Source organism: Otolemur garnettii, unplaced genomic scaffold, assembly GCF_000181295.1.
Source record: "Otolemur garnettii isolate 467f Iridium unplaced genomic scaffold, OtoGar3 scaffold00082, whole genome shotgun sequence".
In the NCBI taxonomy this organism is placed as follows: Eukaryota; Metazoa; Chordata; class Mammalia; order Primates; family Galagidae; genus Otolemur; species Otolemur garnettii.
In genome coordinates this window covers 4,107,059-4,127,611 of record NW_003852477.1, presented here as the reverse complement: position 1 = coordinate 4,127,611, position 20,553 = coordinate 4,107,059, and the positions used below count along the sequence as shown (strand labels likewise).

General features: G+C 42.7%; 1 protein-coding gene across 4 annotated transcripts in view; it reads right to left on the bottom strand.

Moving 5' to 3' along the window:
* Window positions 1-5,776: 5,776 nt before the first annotated feature.
* The window catches only part of NKTR (natural killer cell triggering receptor), a 58,771-nt gene continuing 43,994 nt past the window's right edge, over window positions 5,777-20,553 (bottom strand). For 3 of the 4 annotated variants that reach the window (XM_012808052.2, XM_023515909.1, XM_023515910.1), the window contains 7 exons: window positions 20,032-20,119; window positions 19,296-19,441; window positions 14,689-17,580; window positions 11,813-11,908; window positions 11,023-11,079; window positions 10,415-10,519; window positions 5,777-8,659 (listed from right to left, as the gene is read on the bottom strand). In XM_012808052.2, coding sequence (XP_012663506.2) covers window positions 8,572-8,659; window positions 10,415-10,519; window positions 11,023-11,079; window positions 11,813-11,908; window positions 14,689-17,580; window positions 19,296-19,441; window positions 20,032-20,119 — 3,472 coding nt within the window. In that variant the 3' untranslated portion in view covers window positions 5,777-8,571. The remainder of the gene's footprint in view (window positions 8,660-10,414; window positions 10,520-11,022; window positions 11,080-11,812; window positions 11,909-14,688; window positions 17,581-19,295; window positions 19,442-20,031; window positions 20,120-20,553) is intronic. The other variant, XM_012808053.2, reaches the window with a different exon arrangement.

The following is a 20,553-nucleotide window of genomic DNA, read 5'->3' as shown; positions in this document are numbered from 1 at the left end:
CCGCCCTGCGTGCCGGCGGGGGGCGCGGACACGCGTGGTGTACGCTGTCCCGGTGCAGCACGCTCTTCCTCTGGCTGCTGGGGTCCTCCAGCTGGCCCTCACTGCTCATATCCCGGCGGATGGACCCCAGCCCCACCCTCCTGCGCTAAGATTCCTTTCTCCGGGAAGTTCTTCGGAGACTCAAACCCCAGTGCCCTCCAGCCGCGCCACGGAGCGGGGGCCCGGAATGGAAGGCTGCTGTAAAATCAGGAAGCTGAGCGCGCCGGGCCCCCAACCTGATAAAGAAAAGGCTTCCATCCGCTCCCCTGAACGATGCCACGCTGAGGGGCTGAACCCCGCACCCTAGCCGCGCTCATCACCCCCATCCTCTGGCCTGGGCTTCTCTGACCTAGGGGTGAGTCTGGGGTCCCCAATTGGTCTGACTCCTCATCCCTATCCCAGGGCGGCTCGGAGCTCACTGTGCTCTATGCCTCCAGGGCTTGGCTCCGGTGGACTCCGTACCTACCTGGTAGCCTCAGGCTGCACAGGGCTGTTTTAGGGCAGGAGATATAAGATCTTGCACCACAGCTGCAGTGACCAAATCCCTTAAGGTGGCTGGCCCAGGATCAGAGCAGTGGGACCAAGTGGCCCAGGCCCCTCCAGCCGTGTGCCCTGACGGCTGCTTGAGTGGCCCCCTTGCTCAGCCTCTGCTGGGGAGATGCAGCCAGGCTTGCGGAATGCTGCTCTGGCATGGACACCCGTGGGGGCAGGGGGCTGGCTGTGCTGGCAGGAGGCTGCAGAGGAACGCTGCCAGGCTGGGCAGGCACCAGGGTGGGGACTACAGGGCACTGGGCCTGGCAAGGTCTGGGTGGTAATAGGGCTACCATCATGGAGAGGAGGCCTCTAGGCCTCTCGTGCGACCATGTCATCTTCAGATGCCTTTTTGTGCCCCCCACACCTACCGTAAGCTAGCTGCTGCCTCATCCTGGGTCATTCTCACATTGCCCCTACCCTGATATCTCCCACTCCGTCCCACATGCGTGCATTTCTGTTTACCAAGTCCATACCCAGCTGCAGCAGTGTTCCCTGGGTATGCCACCGGACTCATGAGTGGGCAGGAACTCTGGGGCTTGCTCAGGATGTTGGTTCAAGGTGCCAGGAGAGGAAATGGAACAGAACCAGGGTCTTAGGTACATGTCATGAAACAGCCTGATTGTCTTATAATACTGCAAGGCTCCCCAGAAAGGGGAAGCCATCAAGACAAGAGCCAGGAAGGAAACATCTCCTAGGCAGAGAGAGATGGCTAACGGAGTGCCGTGGGTAAGAGAATAAAGCACATAGCCAGATGGACAAAGGAGAGAGACCCTGGTGGGAAAATGACGGGATCAGGGAGCAAGGGGCACAGACTGGGACATCCCCCCACAGCTGGGAGGCTTCTGGCAGCTGCTGCAGACATCCTGCACCTGCATGGGTGCATAGACAACTGGCTCAGCTCCCAGAGGCCCCAGGCTGAGGCCATGCCAGAGCAGCTTACATGCCTCAGACCAGCCAGGCACCTCAGGGCTGTCTCTTCTTCCCTCCCAACCCACTTCCTCATCTGACTCACAGAGGATCCTTGCACTGGCCTGGGAGGTGTTAAGGGAGGGATTGTGTACCCATTGGGTGGATAAGGACTCTGAGGCCCAGCCTAACTGATTTGTCCCACACATCAGCAAAGGGAGGCTGGGGAGTTGGAAGGAGCCTGGCAGAGAGGCTGCATGGAATACAGCTGGGGCCATTTCCAAGCCAAAGCTTAGAGAGGGTGTGGCTGGTATGACTAAGGTGGTGATGCTGGCTCCTTCGGGAATGGCTCTGGCTATGGCAGTCAAGCAGGAAGAGGGGCCAGAGGTTGGGAGAGAAGGACATGGTGGAGGGCTAAGTCTCTTTGATGACTCCAGCTATTCCCGTCTTGCTTCTCTGGCCTGAAGCTCATAAGCTGGGGAGTCCCAGGTCAGAGCCTGAGCTCTATGAGAGGCTGTTGTCACCTGGTCACACTGAACCTGTCAGGAAGGAGCTCTCTGGTAGGCCCAAAAGGGCTGCTGGTAGCTGCAGCTTGAATGTTAGCATTTACAAGAGCAGAGGGAGAGGAATGATATTCCAGGCAGAGACAGGAGTACCTGCACAGGCCAGAAGGATTTTAAGAGCAGACAGTCCAGTACCTGTAGAGCACTGGAAGGGGCTAGATGCAGCAGAGACAAGACGTGAGGCTGGTTGGTGGAAGTAGCTGGGTAGAGACAGGCAGAGGCAGAATTGGTCTTTTGGCCTTGGTGAGGACATGCAGTGGAAATGTCACCTTAGGGGAGGTCAAGGCAGGCCACCTGGAGGGGGCAGGGTGGGACTGAGGTACTGCAAAAGAAGATTCTAGACCAGAGCTGCATGCCTGAGGGGCAAGTCAGGATTCTGTGCAAACAGCTGACTGGGCAAAGACAGAGCTCAGTGATCCTTCAGGCACTTGGGACTGGGTGCTGGCAAGGTCAGCAAAGCCATCCCCCCTGCCTCTACAGGACAGTTCACAGTTGTCCTATAACTTTTCTAAGTATCTATCTAGCCTCAAGTTTTGCATGGCAGAGGAGACACAGACCAAACTGTCCAGGCTTGGTTGGGGAAACCAGATTCATTCCAATGGACCTAGAAAGAATAGTCCATACTGTGGGGCTTGGGGGCACAATGCAGGGCTCAGCCTCCCTGGGCGGTATGGAAGTGTGTGTAGCTGAGCTAGAGCAGAGCAGACTAGGTAATGCCAGAAAACAAGGCCACTCAACTTGGACGGCATGGGGGTAAGTGGGGTGATAGGGAAGTTTAAAGCTACATACTAGGGTTGGGGAACACAGATCTGCTGGGTGTGGAGTTGTGCTGGAGTTTTGCCTCTGCTGAGACAAGCACTAATAGACTACAGCTGCCCTGGGGTGGGGGCCTAATGCAAACCAGCAGGTTGCCTGGTTCTCTCTCACAGTAGAAACAACCTGGCCTTGACATTCAAGGCCTCCCTAGCAGCTTCTAAGTTCCCCTTCTATCCTGTCAGTTTAAGGGACTCTGGGCTTCTCACTAGTGACTGAGCTTGACCCTCCATATGAACACTATGGGACTCCTTCACTCCTCCTAGACTCAAGGCCCAGGGACTTGTGCTTGGTTCTAAGCATTTAATCCACCACAGTCCTGGGGGAGGAGTCCCTAGCATCCCGGTTTTTCAGATAAGGAGCTGAATTACATAGAAGTCAAGCAAATTGTCCTTCAAGTTACCCAACGGGGAAGTGACAGAGAACTTGAACCCAAGTAATCTGGTTTTGACCCACAGAGGTCCCCCTAGTTCTTTACCATCAAATTTCAGGCTTTTTCTGGGTGGTGGCTTGGTGGACTAGGACTGGTAAAGTACCAACCCAGCCTCCAGCCTCTCTGGGCCAGGCTTTCTGCGAGACAAGACTAACCTGCAGGCTGGTCTGGGAAGGGATGAGTACATTTGGCTGTTTATCATGCTTAGCTGCTCCCTCTATATGCACCCTCTTTCAAGACTTATAACAGAGGCCCAGGTTCAGGGCTCACAGCACAGAATATAGGTGTTTATCCTAAGACCTCAGGTAACTCTTTTTTTGCCTTGCTGTACTCAAATGGCTCTGGGCTGGAGAGATGCAACCCTCTCCAGTCTAGCCTGAGTTCTGCAGGCTGTGAGGTTCAGCTCAATTAGTGGAGTCTGAGCTTGATGGTGAGTGGAAGGTCTGTGGACTATTTTTTTTTTTTTTTTGAGACAGAGCCTCAAGCTGTCACCCTGGGTAGAGTGCCATGGCTTCACTGCTCACAGCAACCTCCAACTCTTGGGCTAAAGCAAGTCTCCTGTCTCAGCCTCCCAAGTAGCTGAGACCACAGGCGCCCGCCCGGCTATTTTTTTGTTGCAGCCATTATTGTTGTTTGGCGGGACTGGGCTGGATTCGAACCCGCCACCTTAGGTGTATGTGGCTGGCGCCGAGCCTAGTCTGTGGACTCTTAAGAGTAGCCCCACTCAAGGCCTTCTGACGCACAGGGAGGGGAAGGCAAGCAGCAAAGGAACACTGCCTCTACCTTGTATTGCAACCTTGAAAGAGGCCCACTAAAGCCTCTTAGCCTGTGTGTGCATGGACATGCAGGCTCTCCTTGCCTTGCATTCATCAGGCACTGACCGGAGTGTGTCTGTTCTGAGGGGACCAAGTATTCTATGAGCTCCTCCTCGCAACACCTCTGGACTCCTGAGAGGCTATAGCCTTCACAGCGACAAAGAACTTCTTCCTGCCCAGCAGAAATCCTCATTCCAGTACTCTTCCCTCTCTCATAAGTCCCTCATGGGCATGAAGGTTCTCACCCAGCTGTGGGTAGTAGCAAAGTCAATTGCTTCTTCTAAAAACCAGTCTTGGGCTTTTTGTTGTGACAAAGGGGCCCGTTCATTGTCTACTGAGGTTATCTTACTCTGTAAACTTAATCTGTCTCTTCCTCAATAGCTTTGTTTCACACTTTAAAAACCAAAAAAAAAAAAACTCCAAACCAGTCTTTTGGAAATGTGAACCCAGTCCTTTCTACCTTGTGAGGCGTGACTACAAGGCCCCCTACCTGTCTTCCTGGTTAGCAAGTCCTTCGAGGCTAACTACTGGTTTCTGACACCAAGGACAGCCTCCTTTCTCTTCCAGTGATGCCCAGTCAGCATTCAAGAGAGGTATTTTCCTTAAACTCTCTTTCCTTGAGGCCCAGCTAATTCAGAACAGTCAAGACCAAAGACCTTGACACATTATTCCCCCAATATTGCCCAAATGGGTCGAGCTTGCCACTAGGAAATGTGAAGAAAGATCCTAGGACTCACTAAAAAATAAGATCATGGGTGGTGCCTGTGGCTCAAAGGAGTAGGGCACTGGCCCCATATGCCAGAGGTGGTGGGTTCAAACCCAGCCCCAGCCAAAAACAGGGGGGGAAAAAAAAAAAAAATATATATATATATATATGTGTGTGTGTGTGTATATATATATATATATGTATATATATATATATATATCTCTCTCTCTCTGATCATAAGGAACCTCACTAGGGGATTTCCCCACAGCAAGCAGACTCTACTTTTTTTTTTTTTAAATTTTAAAGCAGTGCATCCAGATTTGACAAAGTCCAAGTATTGCCTGACTTAGGAGTCCACTGAGTTAACTCAATTTAGAAAACAGTATCTGCAAGTAAGTTACCTACAATGAGAATTTAGGGTTGCATTCACTAAGAAAATACATTTGAGTTTTGAGGAGACAAAAGTTAATTGTACTTGCCCTGTGAATTCTCATGTGTGTGCTAAAAATATTACCATAAATGTTTTCTCTGGAGTGAGTGGTACGGGCTGCGCTACCTGAGGAACTGCTGTAAGAAAGGGAAAGGTAGAGGCTGGCGATAAGGAAGCAGCTCACAGAGGGGATTGGACATACTCCTTCCTCAGCAAAGACATCCTTAATGCAGGCTGCTTCAGCTGGATGACAGTAACAAAGCCTGGAGGAAATATGGAGTTTCCAGGGGAGGAAGACATGTACCATCAATGCTTACCTGTGCAGGTTAATATCTCTGCCTGATGTTCTCTCTAGCTTTATCTCCTACATCCACCACTAACACTCAGCTAGAAGAAGAAAATGAGCTGCAAAGAGGGATGAGCTCTGTCCACTAGCAGGATCAGCAAAGAGAATCGGCTGGTTTGTTTTTTTCACCATTTCAAAAGATTGTTTGAAGTCTGGGTAAGTAAAGAGATGAAACATGCACAGACTCAGACTTAGACGAAGTATATGCTTTAATTTCTACAAGGTCCCCTTTCAAGTTTTAGGGAAATTTAACTGAAGTGTATACAAATTAGACATTGCTAATATGTACAAAAGTATTTTCTACAGTTTTTAAACAATACTAGCTGTTTCATTTGCAATAAACAGGACATTACAAAAACAGTCCAATAATGCATTTTCTATTAAGAAGCACAATACACACATAATTCAATTTTATTAAAAATAACTTCAAAATACAGAACAATCCCCTTTAGGAAGAAAAGCTACTTCTGTAGTTTACTTCAGTAAACACACAAGTCAAACGCTGAAGCAGAGGGCTGTCCTTTTCCATGGAGAAAACAAATGAGACTTCTAGGGCCTATCTTTGAAGGATAAAATTCTACCCACAGCTGAGATGGGCAAAGTTATTGCCAGCGGTAGGCAGAATTTGAAAATCCCCCTGCCCCCCACTTTCATGAGCTAATCTCCGGAACCCGTGAATATGATGAGATGAGATCATCCACTCCTGCAATTGTTAGGTTCTATGGCACAACTGACCTTAAATAGATTATCTCTGTGGGCTTGACCTAATCATGTGGACCCATAAACAGAAGAGGAAGGCAGAGAGATCTGAAGCATGAGAAAGAGCTGGACTTGAAGGGTCTTAGCTAGTTTGAAGATGGAGGGGACCACACAAAAAGGAACGTGGGCAACCTGAAGGATCTGAGAATGAAAGAGGCCTCTGGCTGATAGCTAAGCAAGGAACTGAATTCTGTCCACAACCTGAATAAACTGGAAGCAGATTTTTCCCCAGAGCCTCTGTGAAAGAAAATTGGCCCACTAACCCTTCCTTTCAGCCTTGTGAGACCCTGAGAAGAGAATCCAGCCATACCATGCTGGACCTATGAGCTATAGAACTGTGAGCTAGTAAATGGGTGTGGTTTAAACTGCTAAATTTGGGGTAATTTGCCTCACCATAATAGAAAACTAATATACTGCCCAAGGGTAACTTTTCTTAACCTAATTAGATTTGACAGTTTCTGTTTGGGTTCTGAATGCATTTATTTCCCACTGAGTAGTATTAATCTTCTCCTTTGCAGGCAACTTTTGAAAATCCTTAATATGAACCACACATTGTTTTGTGTTCACTACCAAGTACTGTTTCTTTGACTTCAGTCCTATTTTTCTAAAGTACTTTTGTTTACTGACTTGGCAAACAACCAACCATTTAATAACCCTGTTTTCATACCTTCCTATGGGTGATAGTTTGAATACATCCAAGGTCACCCCTCCATCCATCAAGGGTTGTTAGATCCCTCCAACTAAGGGTTCTTTCTCCCTTACCAAATAAACTAGGCAAGGCCTGGGGTAAGATGATGCAGAGTTCTAAATCAAACATCCAGTATGAATTTCTCCTGCATAACTGGATTAAATTGGCACTAAGGTGATTAAGTACACTTGGGGCAAAAACTCAAAGTAAAGATTAAAAAAAATTCAAAGTAGTTTTTATAGGTCAAACTAGTTTTGGAGGAACTACCCAAAGCCATGAAAATGTGTAATTTATGCAGTGCCCTGGACCCCACTTTCCCTGTCTCTTGTCCCAGGTTTACTCAGGTCATGCAAGGCTTCACGGAATCAGTGTGGGTCACAGTAAAAATAGGAAAAACATTCTGGGTAGGATTGTTCAGCTGCTGTTGTAGTCTATCCCTTACTTGAAAGACTTTAAAGTTCTGGAAAATGTCTCCAGGATGTTAGCAGTTACATTTTGGTGTTTTTAAGTCTATTCTTCAACCCATTCTTCCGAATGCACACACAAACAGCAGACCTAGGTGGCCACACACATCCTACTACCAATCCTGCCTACTCCAGGGAACCCCTCCCACTGCACATGTGTTCTTGAGAGAAGCCCCCCAAATATTCAAAGTAAAGACAGCTCAAAAGAAACTACTTTTGGTGCTAGTGATTAAAGAAGTTTTTTTCATTTATGGTCTTCTAATGTGTGGTATATAGTAATGCTTAAAGAGGTACCAAGTGGTACCAAGCACCAAAGCATGAACTGGAATAAAATTATTTTTTAAAATCTAAACTTCCAATAGAATTTATTAAAAAGAACATAAAATAGTAAGTTCTTAGAGACAGTGCAGGTATTTATAATTAAGGCTGATTTTTCTTCTTTACTTTGCCCACTAGCCTGAAATAATATAGACTGTGTGGACTGTCTGATGACCATTTTTCCTGATCCTCTGAAACAGCAAAGAAGGAAGGAATGAATTAAGAACCCCAGAGCCACTGTCTTACACTCCTGGCTACCAACAGTATCAATTCTGGGTGGTTTGCTTTTAAAAGAGCACATATGTACAAGACTCTATGTAATTGGTATATAAATATTTGGCTGCCTTTAACAGTTCTCCTTCACAGTTCTAGGCTTGGCAGCATATATGCTAAAACCGGAAAAACAGGCAAAAAGAATCTGTATTCTAAGGAATACATGAAATGGAGAGAAATAGTCTTAAAATAATATTGCAAATTATACTTAGATAAATTTCACGATTTCTTGATTCAAGAAAATGAAATTCATTTTCATAGTTGCCTACTGTAAAATGTGGCATAAAAATATTTTTAGGAGACATGTCTGTATTTTAAGTTCTTCTGTGCACATGTAAATGAATGAGTAACTATTAAGAAGTATCTATTTTTGCAATTCACCTCTGATACTGAAATAGAACAACAGATTGCCATTAAGTTTCTCAAATTTTTAAGTTACCAGATATTTACAAATAAGGTATAATTTGTATCAAAAAAGACGTTTTCAACTATATCTGCTGCTCTCACTGGGGCTCCGGTGATGAGAGTAACTTCGGTCACTTTCACTGTCAGAGCCATAAGATCTACAACTCCTGTATAACAAAACAAAATATACAAAAGCCTTTTAACTATCAACTCTGTGAATTCCTCTTGTAGCTTCTTTTATGGTATGAGTGACTTGAAACATGACTGATGAACATAACACAGAAAGTAAACAAGCAGGGTACTGACTATGGCAACACTGGAATTTTCAAAGGTGTTTTACAAATGGTAGTACCATCAGGATTAAGATAGAATAAAGAAACATCATATCGCGGGAAATTTACTTGAAATCCATTCATGCAAATAAGAATAATTTTCGGTGTTACACAACATGAAAATCAGTATGTGATCAAATCAGTATGTGATCATTACTTCCTCAAATTATCTAAGGAAGTAATGGGAGAAAAAGTATATGAATAGTTTCGTTAAAGACACTGAAACCAAAATGGGGGTTCATGAACAGGACCACTGGAATACTGATTGAATCAAAAGGACCTGGTTAAGGTTACCATTTAGTTCTTTTGAAAAATATTCACTGACAGCCAATAATTTTGCTAGAAGCTGGGACTCCCCCAATAAAAGCAGATCAAGTGTAGTTCTCTGGGGCTCCAGGCTAGCATAGAATAGTGGGTAAGAGAAGTAAATTAGGGCCAATGAGAACCCTAGGAGGAGCAAAGGCTGTCTCAGAGGCACCCTGGAGGGACAGTCTCTCAGGTTTATCAGTCAGGGAGGGCTGCCTGGGGTCTGTGGGGTAAAATGAAGACCTGCAGGGTAGGTGGGAACTGGCCATTTCAAGAAGCAAAAGGGGAGATAGTAGAGAGGACATGTGTATTTCCAGGCAGGAAAAGTTCTAGCACATTGAAGGAGGGAAGGAGGGAAGCCATCTGACCTCGAGTTGGTAAGTGGAGAGACCTTGCATGCAATGCTAAGGAGGCTGGACCTGACATTGAGGGAGAAGGGAGTCCTCAATGAGTTTCAAGCTACAGAGTATCCTTTACAAGGATCACCACAGTTGGAACAGATGGGGGAAGGTAAGATCAGAAGCCAGGAGAAAGATACATTACAAAAGTCACTGTAAAGACTTTTGCAGTAGCCAAAATGTTATATAAAACACATATATGAAAAGAACTAACACATATATTTTACTTAATAACTGACAAGATATAAACTTCAATCCTGCTACTCAAACAACTCTTTTGTTTTTGAGACAGAGTCTGAAGCTGTGGCCCTGGGTAGAGTATGGTAGCATCACAGCTCACAGCAACCTCAAACTCTTGGGCTTAAGCAATTCTCTTGCCTCATCCTCCCAAGTAGCTGGGACTACAGGTGCCCGCCTCAATGCCCGGCTATTTTTTTGTTGCAGTTGTCATTGCTGTTTAGCAGGCTTGGACCAGGTGTGAACCCGCCAGCCTTGGTGTCTGTGGCTGGTGCCCTACCCACTGAGCTACAGGTGCTGCCTAAAACATAACTTTTAATATTTTCTTATTTAAAAAAAAAATATATCAAATTGGATATTTCTAGCAAGTAGCTCTATTTAAGCAAGTGGGCCACAGTTTGGATGGCCTACTCTCTTTATTCTTTCTAAAAGAAAGGTTTGTCCAAGCATACATAAATATATAAAAACCCACTTTAGATTCAAATGTGAGTAATAACCTGGCAACTCTTAATATAAAGGCCATTTTTAGTAGCTGCTTAGGGATTGCTGAGAATCAAGAAGAGAAGGTATTCTCTTCCATTAGCAGCCCATAACCTTACACACCAAGTGCCCACAATAACCTGTAGTGCGTGCAGGGAGAAACACCCACCTGCTCCGCCGTTTGTAACTCCTGCCTCGGTGGTAACTGTCACTCCTCTGGCTTCTACTTTGACTCCGACTCCTGCTATAGTAGCTGTCGTAAGTATAAGACCTGCTTTAACAGCAATAACACACATTAAATTTTCCCAAATACGCAAGTATTCCCATTTCTTTTTAGAATCTTAAGAATTCTAGTTTAGAACATTGGCACTACATGACAGTATGAGGACACATTTCCATAATAAGTACTGAAAACATTTAACAATTCTCCCAAATCAGACTTACCATATTAAAGAGAAAAATGCTAATTTCTTTTCTGCATTGAAAAATATCACAAAATTAACACTAAGTTAGTTTCAGTGAATCTTGTGGATCTTATTAAGCAATTATATTCAATAAACACCTGCTATTACAGTTTGACATTGTCATTTTTAACACTTGAGCACAATGGGCTAACATAAAAAGTATTGAAAAGACTTCATTTAGAAAGGATATGATTTCAGGAGACAAATACATGCACTTGACTTATTCAGTGAAATACAGCACTCTGAACTAACAGTTTATAAAACAAGCCATTCCAATCCTTTCCCACAGTAATCACCCAATCCCTGTTCATACCTGGACCGACTGTGGGGATCATATGAGCTGCTCCTGGATCTGCTCCTGCTGGACGTCCTAATATTAATCACATGAAGGACCATCACTTTATGGATCAGGACAGGCCATACCAAAAATCTAGACATTTACCCAGCAAGTTGGAAATACAGTGAAATTCCATAGCTTATTTATTTTGTTTTAATAACAGAAGTATATATATTTTTAAAAGAGCCTATTTGATTTCATAAGAAAGATCAAGTTTTATGCAGTAGTTCTCTGAGATGCACATTAAAAAAATCACAAGGGAGGCTCTAAATTGAGTGGGGAAGTAGAAAGGTCTAGACAGGGAGGATACTTGTTAAGTAAAATGAAGCTGCGGCAATGGGAAACTACCTCAGAGACGAAAGAGGCAAAGAAGCTTAGGAAAACTAGAAATCTGCCTCCCCCAACTTCTGCTCTAAAACTTCTTCCTTCTGGTCCACTCTCTCCAATCCTATCCCAATATCTAACCCATGCCAAGAGGTAATTACAGATGTGAACTCAGGTTAAGGAAAATATATGTAGAGGAGGGGGAGGTGGGAGGGCCTCTTTTAAATATCTCTACTGCTTGTCTTGCCTCACTGATAAGATCCCATTCTAGGAATAGCCAGAATGAATTCCATAGCTCTTTGAAAGAGGTAGATGAGAAAATAGGCCAGGCTGGTATTCAATAATGACAGGATTCTTCTCAACAGCCAGCCCACTCTGCCTGTGCTGCCTTAAAAAGTGGACATGACAGAGATCACACTGCAGGGTGAGATCACAAGCTTACCTGTGACTTTTGTAACTGCGGTAGGAACTGCTCCGGCTTCTACTTCGGCCTCTGCTGTACCATCCTCTGCTCCGACTCCTAGAATAGCTTCTTGATCTACAATTAAAACAAATTAAAAAAAAACACAAAAAATTATATTAACTCCCTATGATATTAAAATTAATTACTGGTAGGGCAGGAAGGGGAAAACACAACAAAAGAAAAGGTCTCTCAAAAATCTTCACAGTTAGTATGACAGTGATAGCTAATGGGGCAATCTAGGAACAACTGTGGTTTAGTTTAAAGCAAAAAGAATGAAATAAAAAGAACCAGAGGCTGGTACAAGTATGTTCATAGAAACCCTATTTGTACTACCTAAAAAGGAAATATCCACATCTCAGTTAATGGCAGAATGAATTAAAAAGCATTAAAGCATAGACATACAATGAAATATTCTAAAGTATAAAAATGAATGAACTTCAGCTATGTAAGTCAACAAAGTGTCTGAACACAGTGTTGAGTGAAAAAGGCACACACTGAACACAGTGTTGAGTGAAAAAGTGGAACATCTATATATAGAAAAGGATTTTATTTATAAAAACATTTGTGGTGGGGCAGCACCTGTGGCTCAAGGAGTCGGGCATATATACTGGCCCCATATACTGGAGGTGGCAGGTTCAAACCTGGCCCTGCACCCCCACCCCCCAAAAAAACCGCAAAAAAAAACTGCCCCAAAAAATTTGTGGTAAAAAGCTTAGACTAATGGTTAACTCTATGATAGAGGAAAGAAGGTAGGGTGGCATGGCAGGTCAAAGCTTAATTTTTTAAGCTGGGTGACAGATACATGAGTATCCATTATGTTTCTTTTATAATCATTTATTTTTTATATCTAGTTAACCCTGAGCAAAATAAACAAAAACTTAAGTACTATAGTTCTGTCCCTTTGCATTCACTTGGTCTTCCCACCCTTTTCCCTCTACTTTAACCCTATCAATAGGAACAGAACAATACCTCTGTGTATATGTTACTTATGTAATATCACCATAGGTTTTACTCATAAGGTATGTACTTATGTTTTGGAAGACATGACCTGCTTCCAGTTAATCTACAAGATGAGTACATTATGCTCTGAGATTTCTTGTCATTTATTCAGCCAAAAACTATACAGCCAGACCCTGTGAGGTGATTGAAAGATTAGGAAGACATAGTCCCTGAATTCAAGGAGCTCAGAGGCTGGGGAGGAGAATCAGGCCCAGGTGGGTAACCAAACAGGGAGGTGGGGTGGTGCCCAGACTTATCCATTTCAGGCCACATAGTTATATACCTGTTAGCTACATAGCTACAGCAAATTCCTCAGCCTTTCTGTACCTCAGTGTCTTCATTTATAAAACGAAATATTACCCATTCCAGGGCAGTAATAAGGAAAATGAGGAGAGTGGCCAGCATCAGCAACAGCTTAGAGCTGTCTCAGTATAAATGGTAAAGCAAATTATGAGAAGACAGAGAGCTGGAACAGCTCAATAGGCAACTACATCTAGCAACAGGAGTTCAGAGAAAAGGCCAGGAGGAGGAAGAAAAGAAGCTTAAAACACAAGAATGGAATGGCCAGAGAGCAAGAAGACAGGGCTTCCAGTGATAAGGGCTGAAAACATGCCCTGGTGCTGGCCATGCAGAAATACCTGAAAGGCAAAGCCTTAAAGTCAGTCTAGTGAGACGGGGGAGGGAGGGCATAAAAGATAGCAAGCAAGCAACAGAGAAGTAAATGGGAGATCGTTATTATAGATAGTAAATGATGGTTCCTTGTTTAAAAAATCTGGGTGAGCAAAGGAAGAAAGAAGACTGATGAATAATTAGAAAGGAAAAAATGGGCAAAGATTCTTATGATATTTTAAGTTTAGATGATGAAAGTCAGGTACAGTATAATAAGGGCTATAAATAATTAAGACAGGTAAAACCATAGAATATTTATAAGGAAAAGAATGCAACTCAACTACTTATTAAGTGCATATCAGCATTATCACTATCACCAATTTTTTTAGGATTTAATTCTCTTTCTCTGCAATATGCATTCTATGCTGATGACAGAAGTTAGATGTAATTTGAACAAAAATAACAAATCAGCGCCAGCCACATACACCTAAGGTGGCAGGTTCGAATCCAGCTCCGGCCCGCCAAAAACGACGACGGCGGCAACCAAAAAAATTGCCGGGCGTTGTGGTGGGTGCCTGTGGTCCCAGCTACTTGGGAGGCTGAGGCAGGAGACTCACTAGAGCCCAGGATTTGGAGGTTGCTGTGAGCTATGATGCCACAGCACTCTACCCAAGGGGATAGCTTGAGGCTCTGTCTCAAAAAAAAAAAAAAAATCTAAAGATGATCATTCGTACCCTTCCCCCTACCCTACCTAAACAAACATCAACTTGGGCCAGTAACTGCCTCTCTGCCCCTTACCTGCCACATGCGTAAAAATGGAAGGTTATATTAATCTATAAATCTCAGATAATCTATAAATTCAAGATTCCCTCCAAAGGCATCACAGACTAGCAAGAGAGCAGTTTCACATATTTAAAGACTGAGAACTTGCCACCCATCATGGCAACCCATTTCTACTACTAGAAAGCTTGAATTGATGGCAATAGTTTTTTACACTGAGCCCAAAATTCTTCTCCTAAAATCCCCATCCCCTATGTCCTCAATTTGTCCTCCTCTTATTCCTTTTCAGATATTTGGAAATAGTGATCTTGTCCCTAATTCTGACATTTTTTCAAACTGAATAAAATAGATAAGACCTCTTATTCCCTTTCAGATATTTGGAAATAGCGATCTTGTCCCTAATTCTGACATTTTCCCAAACTGAATAAAAGACTATCCTTGAGAGGACAAAATGAAATATTGCTCACCGATAAGAAGATGTGGAACTTCTTGATCGACTTCTTGAGTGACTGTAAGAGACAGACCTTGTTCTGTGTCTTGACTTGGTTTCAGATTGACTTCGAGATCTACTTGGACTCCTGGACTGGCTATCACCATCCCGACTAGGTGTCTGCTCATCACTTGAACTCTCCTGATTTCTTGGTCTCCGGTTTAAGCGTGCCGTCTTTCTTACTTCATCAAAGAGAGACCCAGGGCGTACTTTATTCTTGCTTTTAATCTCTATTCTCAAACCCTGTGGTTTCACTTCAGGCACAGTGGTCAACGTCTTAACTTCCACAGCACTGGATGTGATAGCAGTAGGCGCTGCTAGGTTCCCCACACCTTGGAGGGGCTTCCATTTCTTATCCATGAGAGTGGCCTGGCTCTTCTCAGCTACTTCCTTCTTCTCAGTACTTTCTCCAGCACTGGCAAAGCTGGTGGAGCTGCTCTCCTGTTTTTCCATCTCACTCAGGACTTTGCTTTCAGACATGCTGTTTTCCTGTTTCACTACCTCTGCTTCAGGATATTCCACTTGCACATCCTGCTTCAGAGTAACACTTACATCCTGAGTGTCAAGCTGTGAATTTCCTAGAGGGGAAGCCCCCTCTACTTTTGCTGGGGAACTCCTATCAGGAGTGCAAATTTCCATGTTGTCATCTGTTTGTAGTACATCCTCCACTACACTGGGGACGCTTTCTTCAATCTGCTGAATGTTTTCAGGAGAATTGGCTCTATTTTCCTCAGTATTTAAAGATTTGGGAGAAATGCTGAGTTTCTTATCATCTTTATTAAGTTGATCAAAATCTGATAAAATAGTCACTGTATTATGTTTACTTGAAATGTCGCCCTCCTCACAGGATTTCTCGGGTTTTGGAACACTATTATCTTTTATGTTTTCACTGTTTTCAGAAACTTTTTTTTCTTTTGACTCCTGAGTAACTTGCTTTTCATTAATCTCCTCCTCCTCCTCTTCACCAAACTCTAGTGGAGGCTGCCAGTGAAATGCTTGTTTTCTTTTTGGAGCCTTGTGCTTTTTGTCTTTTTTCCCTTTCAATTTCTCTTTCACTTTTTTGGTGTGTTCCCTTTTAAGATTTTCCTTTGACCCATGTTTGTGCTTTGGTGGCTTTCCCCTGTTGTTTTCTGAATTGGAATAGGACCCCTCAGAATCAGAAGTTGATGACCGCTGTTTGCTTGATTTCCAAGCACCAGTATCATCAGGCAGTGAAGTATTTGCTGAAGATTTTGTTGTGGGTTTAGCTTTGATGTGAATTTCACTTACCCCTGATTCAGAATCTGATGTGGCTTCACCTTCCTCCTTATCAGATGATGGCCGGGAGTCCTTTTTACTATTTTTAGGTGTATCTCGTTCTGAATTTGACTCAGAATCCCATTTACTCTCAGCATAATTCTTCCTTTTGGGTTTACTATCATTTCTAAAGTGATCAGAAAGATTCTCTTTTGAAATTCTTTTTTTTGAATGAAGGCATTCTTGTTCAGCCTTGGATTTCTCTTCATCTCTGTTTTTCTCTTGTTTATTAGCTGTTATTTCCATTTGGCTCTGCTTCTCTTTTTCCTGTGCTGACTGTGTAATCTGAACACTTGACTGTTCACTGTCTGAAGAATAATCTAGAGATGACCTGCTTTCACTATACTTTCTTTGACGGGAAGATTTATCTCTGCCTTTGCTATATTTATTACGAAGTGTCTTCTCAGAGCTGCTGCTGTGCCTTTTATTTGAAGCACTATTTCTTTTTCCACTGGATCTAGGTTTTCTCTTGGCTCGCCTTCCATCATCACTGCTGACAGAAGTGTATGAAGATGATCTGCTACACTGTGAATGATCACTGTACTTATTTCGTGAATGGGATCTGGATGATGGAGACCTAGACCTTGAACGTGAACTAGCTAGACTATGTGACCTTGTGTACGATCTGGAATAAGACCTACTCCTAGAAGATCTGCTCCTTGACCTCAGTGAGCTTTCTGAACTTCTACCGCTGTATTTTGAATAAGCGCTCCGATCACTTTCTGAATTTTTCCCCCTTTTATGGTAGGATGATGAACTATCAGTCTCTTTAACATTTGCTAAACTATAAGTGTTTTGGATGGGCAGCAAATGGGTTGTTTTAGCTTTCATTTCCTGAATTCGCTCATAAGAGGGCTTCCAAGGTTTCTGTCCAGGTTTCCACCTTGAAGGTGGGGGACTATCACTTAATGGTATTACAGGAATATTTTCTGCTACCACTGGTTGTATTACTACATGCTCATTTTGTGGCACTGTTGTTCTTAAAGGTTCTGTTTTAATTGGTTTATTTTCACTTAACTGAGAAGCTACTCTTTTTGGTGATTTTGATGCCGTCCTTTGGTGCTCAGACTTGGAACTAGACCTGGACTTGGATCTACTTCGAGAATGCGATGAGGATTTTGATGGGGTCCTTGATCTTGAGCTTCCTCTAGAATAAGACCGTGAGTGAGATTTTGATCTATATGAGTCTCTGCTGGAATGAGTTGAGGAGCTCTGAACATCTTTATCAGATTTAGACCAGTCCCTCTTTGATGAATGATGAGATGATAATGAGGAAGAACGAGATCTCCTTTCTCTATCACAAGATTTAATTCGTCTAGTGGAAGATTTTGAGGATTCTATGTCAGAGGGTATAACAACCCTTCTTTTCTTAGTCTGTTTGTGTCTTCTGCAATGTTTCTGCTTTTTACCTTTCTTTTTATGTTTAACTTTTTTCTCCTTTCTGCGTTTTTTATGGTGACTATCAGAGTGTCTTGCTGTACTAAGGTCTGAATAATATCCATTATAGGACCAAGATCTAGATCTCTGGGACAAGCTTCTTTCATCCCATCGGCTTGAACAGGGATCACTTAACCTACAGAAAAGGACATAATATGCATGCAGTTATTTATACGCATGTTTTCTATGCCTTAAAACACATTCGTTTTGAATGCAAAATCATTGGCAAAGCTTTGTTAATAATAAAGTTCTTAGGCCAGGTGTGGTGGCTTATGCCTGAAATCCGGGAGGATGAGATGGGTGGACTGCTTGAGCTCAGGAGTTTTGAGACCAGCTGGAGCAAGAGTGAGACCTAGTTTCTACCAAAAATAGAAAAACTAGGTGGGCATTGTGGCAGGCACCTGCAATCCCAGCTACTTGGGAGGCTCTCCTGAGCCCAAGAGTCTGAGGTTGCTGTTAGCTAAGACACTATAGCACTCTACCCAGGGTGACAGAGTTAAGACTATCTCAGAAAGAAAAATAATTACTATTATAGTTTTTGACTCCATCCACACTTTAAGTATAGGACTTTTTTTTAAGCTAAGCAAAGAATTTCAGATTTAACAGGAAAATGTTTTTGCAAACCAAACGAACTAATCACAAGAGCACTGCTGAACTCAAAGCACAAGAGTTCTGACCTGTCATCTGTTCACAGCCCTCTACCTTTAGCAGCAATTTCTGAAGGAGAGTCAAACCAAGTTGTGAAACAATTTTGTTGATTCTCTGCAGATACAAGATAGCTGCCCAATTTTTTAAAAGAGAACATTCATTTTCTTAAGCTAGCATGACTACTTTCTCTCTGTCTCCTAGAGGTAGTCAAGACTTTTTATAAACTATATAAAACAGAAATTGAGGAAAAAGTACATGAAAATAAAAGCAGCCTTTCAATCTCAGTAGTAATTTCAAGGCTCAAAACTGAGAGTCCCCAGTGCAATTGTGTACCTCCACATAGTAAATGCACATCTCTTCCTCCTCCTCCCAATTTCAAACCCTTCTGCAGGATGCCTGTAGGAAAAAAGTTAATCCTATCATGAATCACACAAGGTCCCACTATATATGTGTGTGTGTGTGTGTATATATATATATATTTTTTTTTTTTTTTTGAGACAGAGGCTCAAGTTGTCACCCTGGGTACAGTGCTATGACATCACAGCTCACAGCAACTTCCAACTCCTGGGCTCAAGCGATTCTCCAGCCTCTGTCTCCCACAATGCCTGGCTATTTTTTGGGTGCATCTGTCACTGTTGTTCGGCGGGCCCAGGCTAGATTTGAACCCTCCAGCTCAGGTGTATGTGGCTGGTGCCTTAGCTGCTTGAGCCACCACTGTTGTATTTCTTATTAGCTATTCTGGGGCCAGCCCATTCCTACAGTAGATTCCACTGTGGGGTGTCACTGAGGTAATAGATGAGTAGACTTCTAAAGAAGCAACAGTTTTTGAGGTCAGGAGTTAATGCACATGCTGAGAAGAAGCTTTCCTATCTACCAATTAATTCATCAGTGACCGAGAGACTTGGCTCAGGAAAAATCTGCTATATTATTTTCAAGTCCTAATTATTTCTAAAATTAAATAAGAAATCTTATAACTTTCGTTAAGGAAAAGAGAATTTTGATTTAAAAGCACCCCTGCCCAAAGCCATTCATCCCACCTAGTTAACAACACTACTTTCACCAAGTATTCCTGAATGTATTCCCTTTGGTCACAGTCCAATTCTGACTACGAGTCTTTAATGAAAAGTTCAGAATTAAGTCTCTATCCCTTTAACATTCCAAACATAGCACAAACAGGATTGTGCTGATACTCAAAGCTCTTACTTATCTCCTTTGCTCCATTTTTCTCCACTAGGTGGTCTGTATGCTCTTAATCTCTGCATTTCCTCTTTCCAGTGAGGAGGAGTTTCACTGCTGTCATCATCGTCTGACTCAGAACAGGACCTTGATCTTGGAGGTGTATGATAACGCTTTAAAAATAAAGGGAATAACTATTTTTAAAATGCCTATTGATAACAATCTGCTATAGGACAGAATTAGGTAAAGTCCCAATCTCAAATTCCATCAAAGGCATGATCCAAGTACTAACGGGATAGCATGAAGTTATTTCAAATTTAGGGTGTTAAAAGAGATGGGGAAGGCTCAGATTCACCTGTAATCCCATACGAAATTTTCCTCTTCAAAGTCCTAATGGTTACATTCATTAGCCTACATTATTTAACATACTAAATTTTTTTTTTGGCTGGGGCTGGGTTTGAATCCGCCACCTCCAGCATATGGAGCTGGCTCCCTACCCTTTTAAGCCACAGGCGCCGCCCCATACTAAGATTTTTTTAGCCTACTCACTGATTGTTTCACATGTTGATTTCATCCTTAATTAAAGCCATTCAAACACAGCAGTAAACTTAATCTAACAGCAGTACCTTCCCATAACTATGGAAATAGAATTAGCTCCTTGAATAGATTTTGTATTATACCTAAAATTATAGCTAGCATTTTGCCTGTATGCAAAAATTTTTACTTTAGGTAAATAATTTGAAGAAAGTATTAACACACATACAATTGTGCCCCTTCCTTTAATCTTCCGTCCAGACTTTGATACAGATGGTTTCTGATCACTTACAACTGGTGCAACATCAGGAATCTTCCTAGAAAAGAAGATTATGAAAAAAATTAAAAATGAGCAAACGATAAGCATTTTTCTTAATTATTATTAATGGGATAAATGTAAAACTCATGCCCTTATAGTACCTAAGTACTTCAATTATCCAATATTTTTATAGAATAAGGCATTATTATAACCTAATTTTCTAAGGAAACCCTTATTTAAATGGCAAAACTTTAATGTGCAGAAACATGCTATTTTTCCTTTAAAGCACAATACTACCTTTAAACAAAATCTTTTTGGGGGTGTCTCTTGTCAAAACAGTGATGTTCTAAGTCTGGGTATTCTGACTCTGATGCTTAATTCTGTTTTGGTTGTTTTATATAGTATATCTCTCCTACTCTACTATAAGCAGCCTTTCCTCCAAAGCTTTGAATCTGTTCCCATATCATATGGGTAATCCTTTTTTTTTTTTTT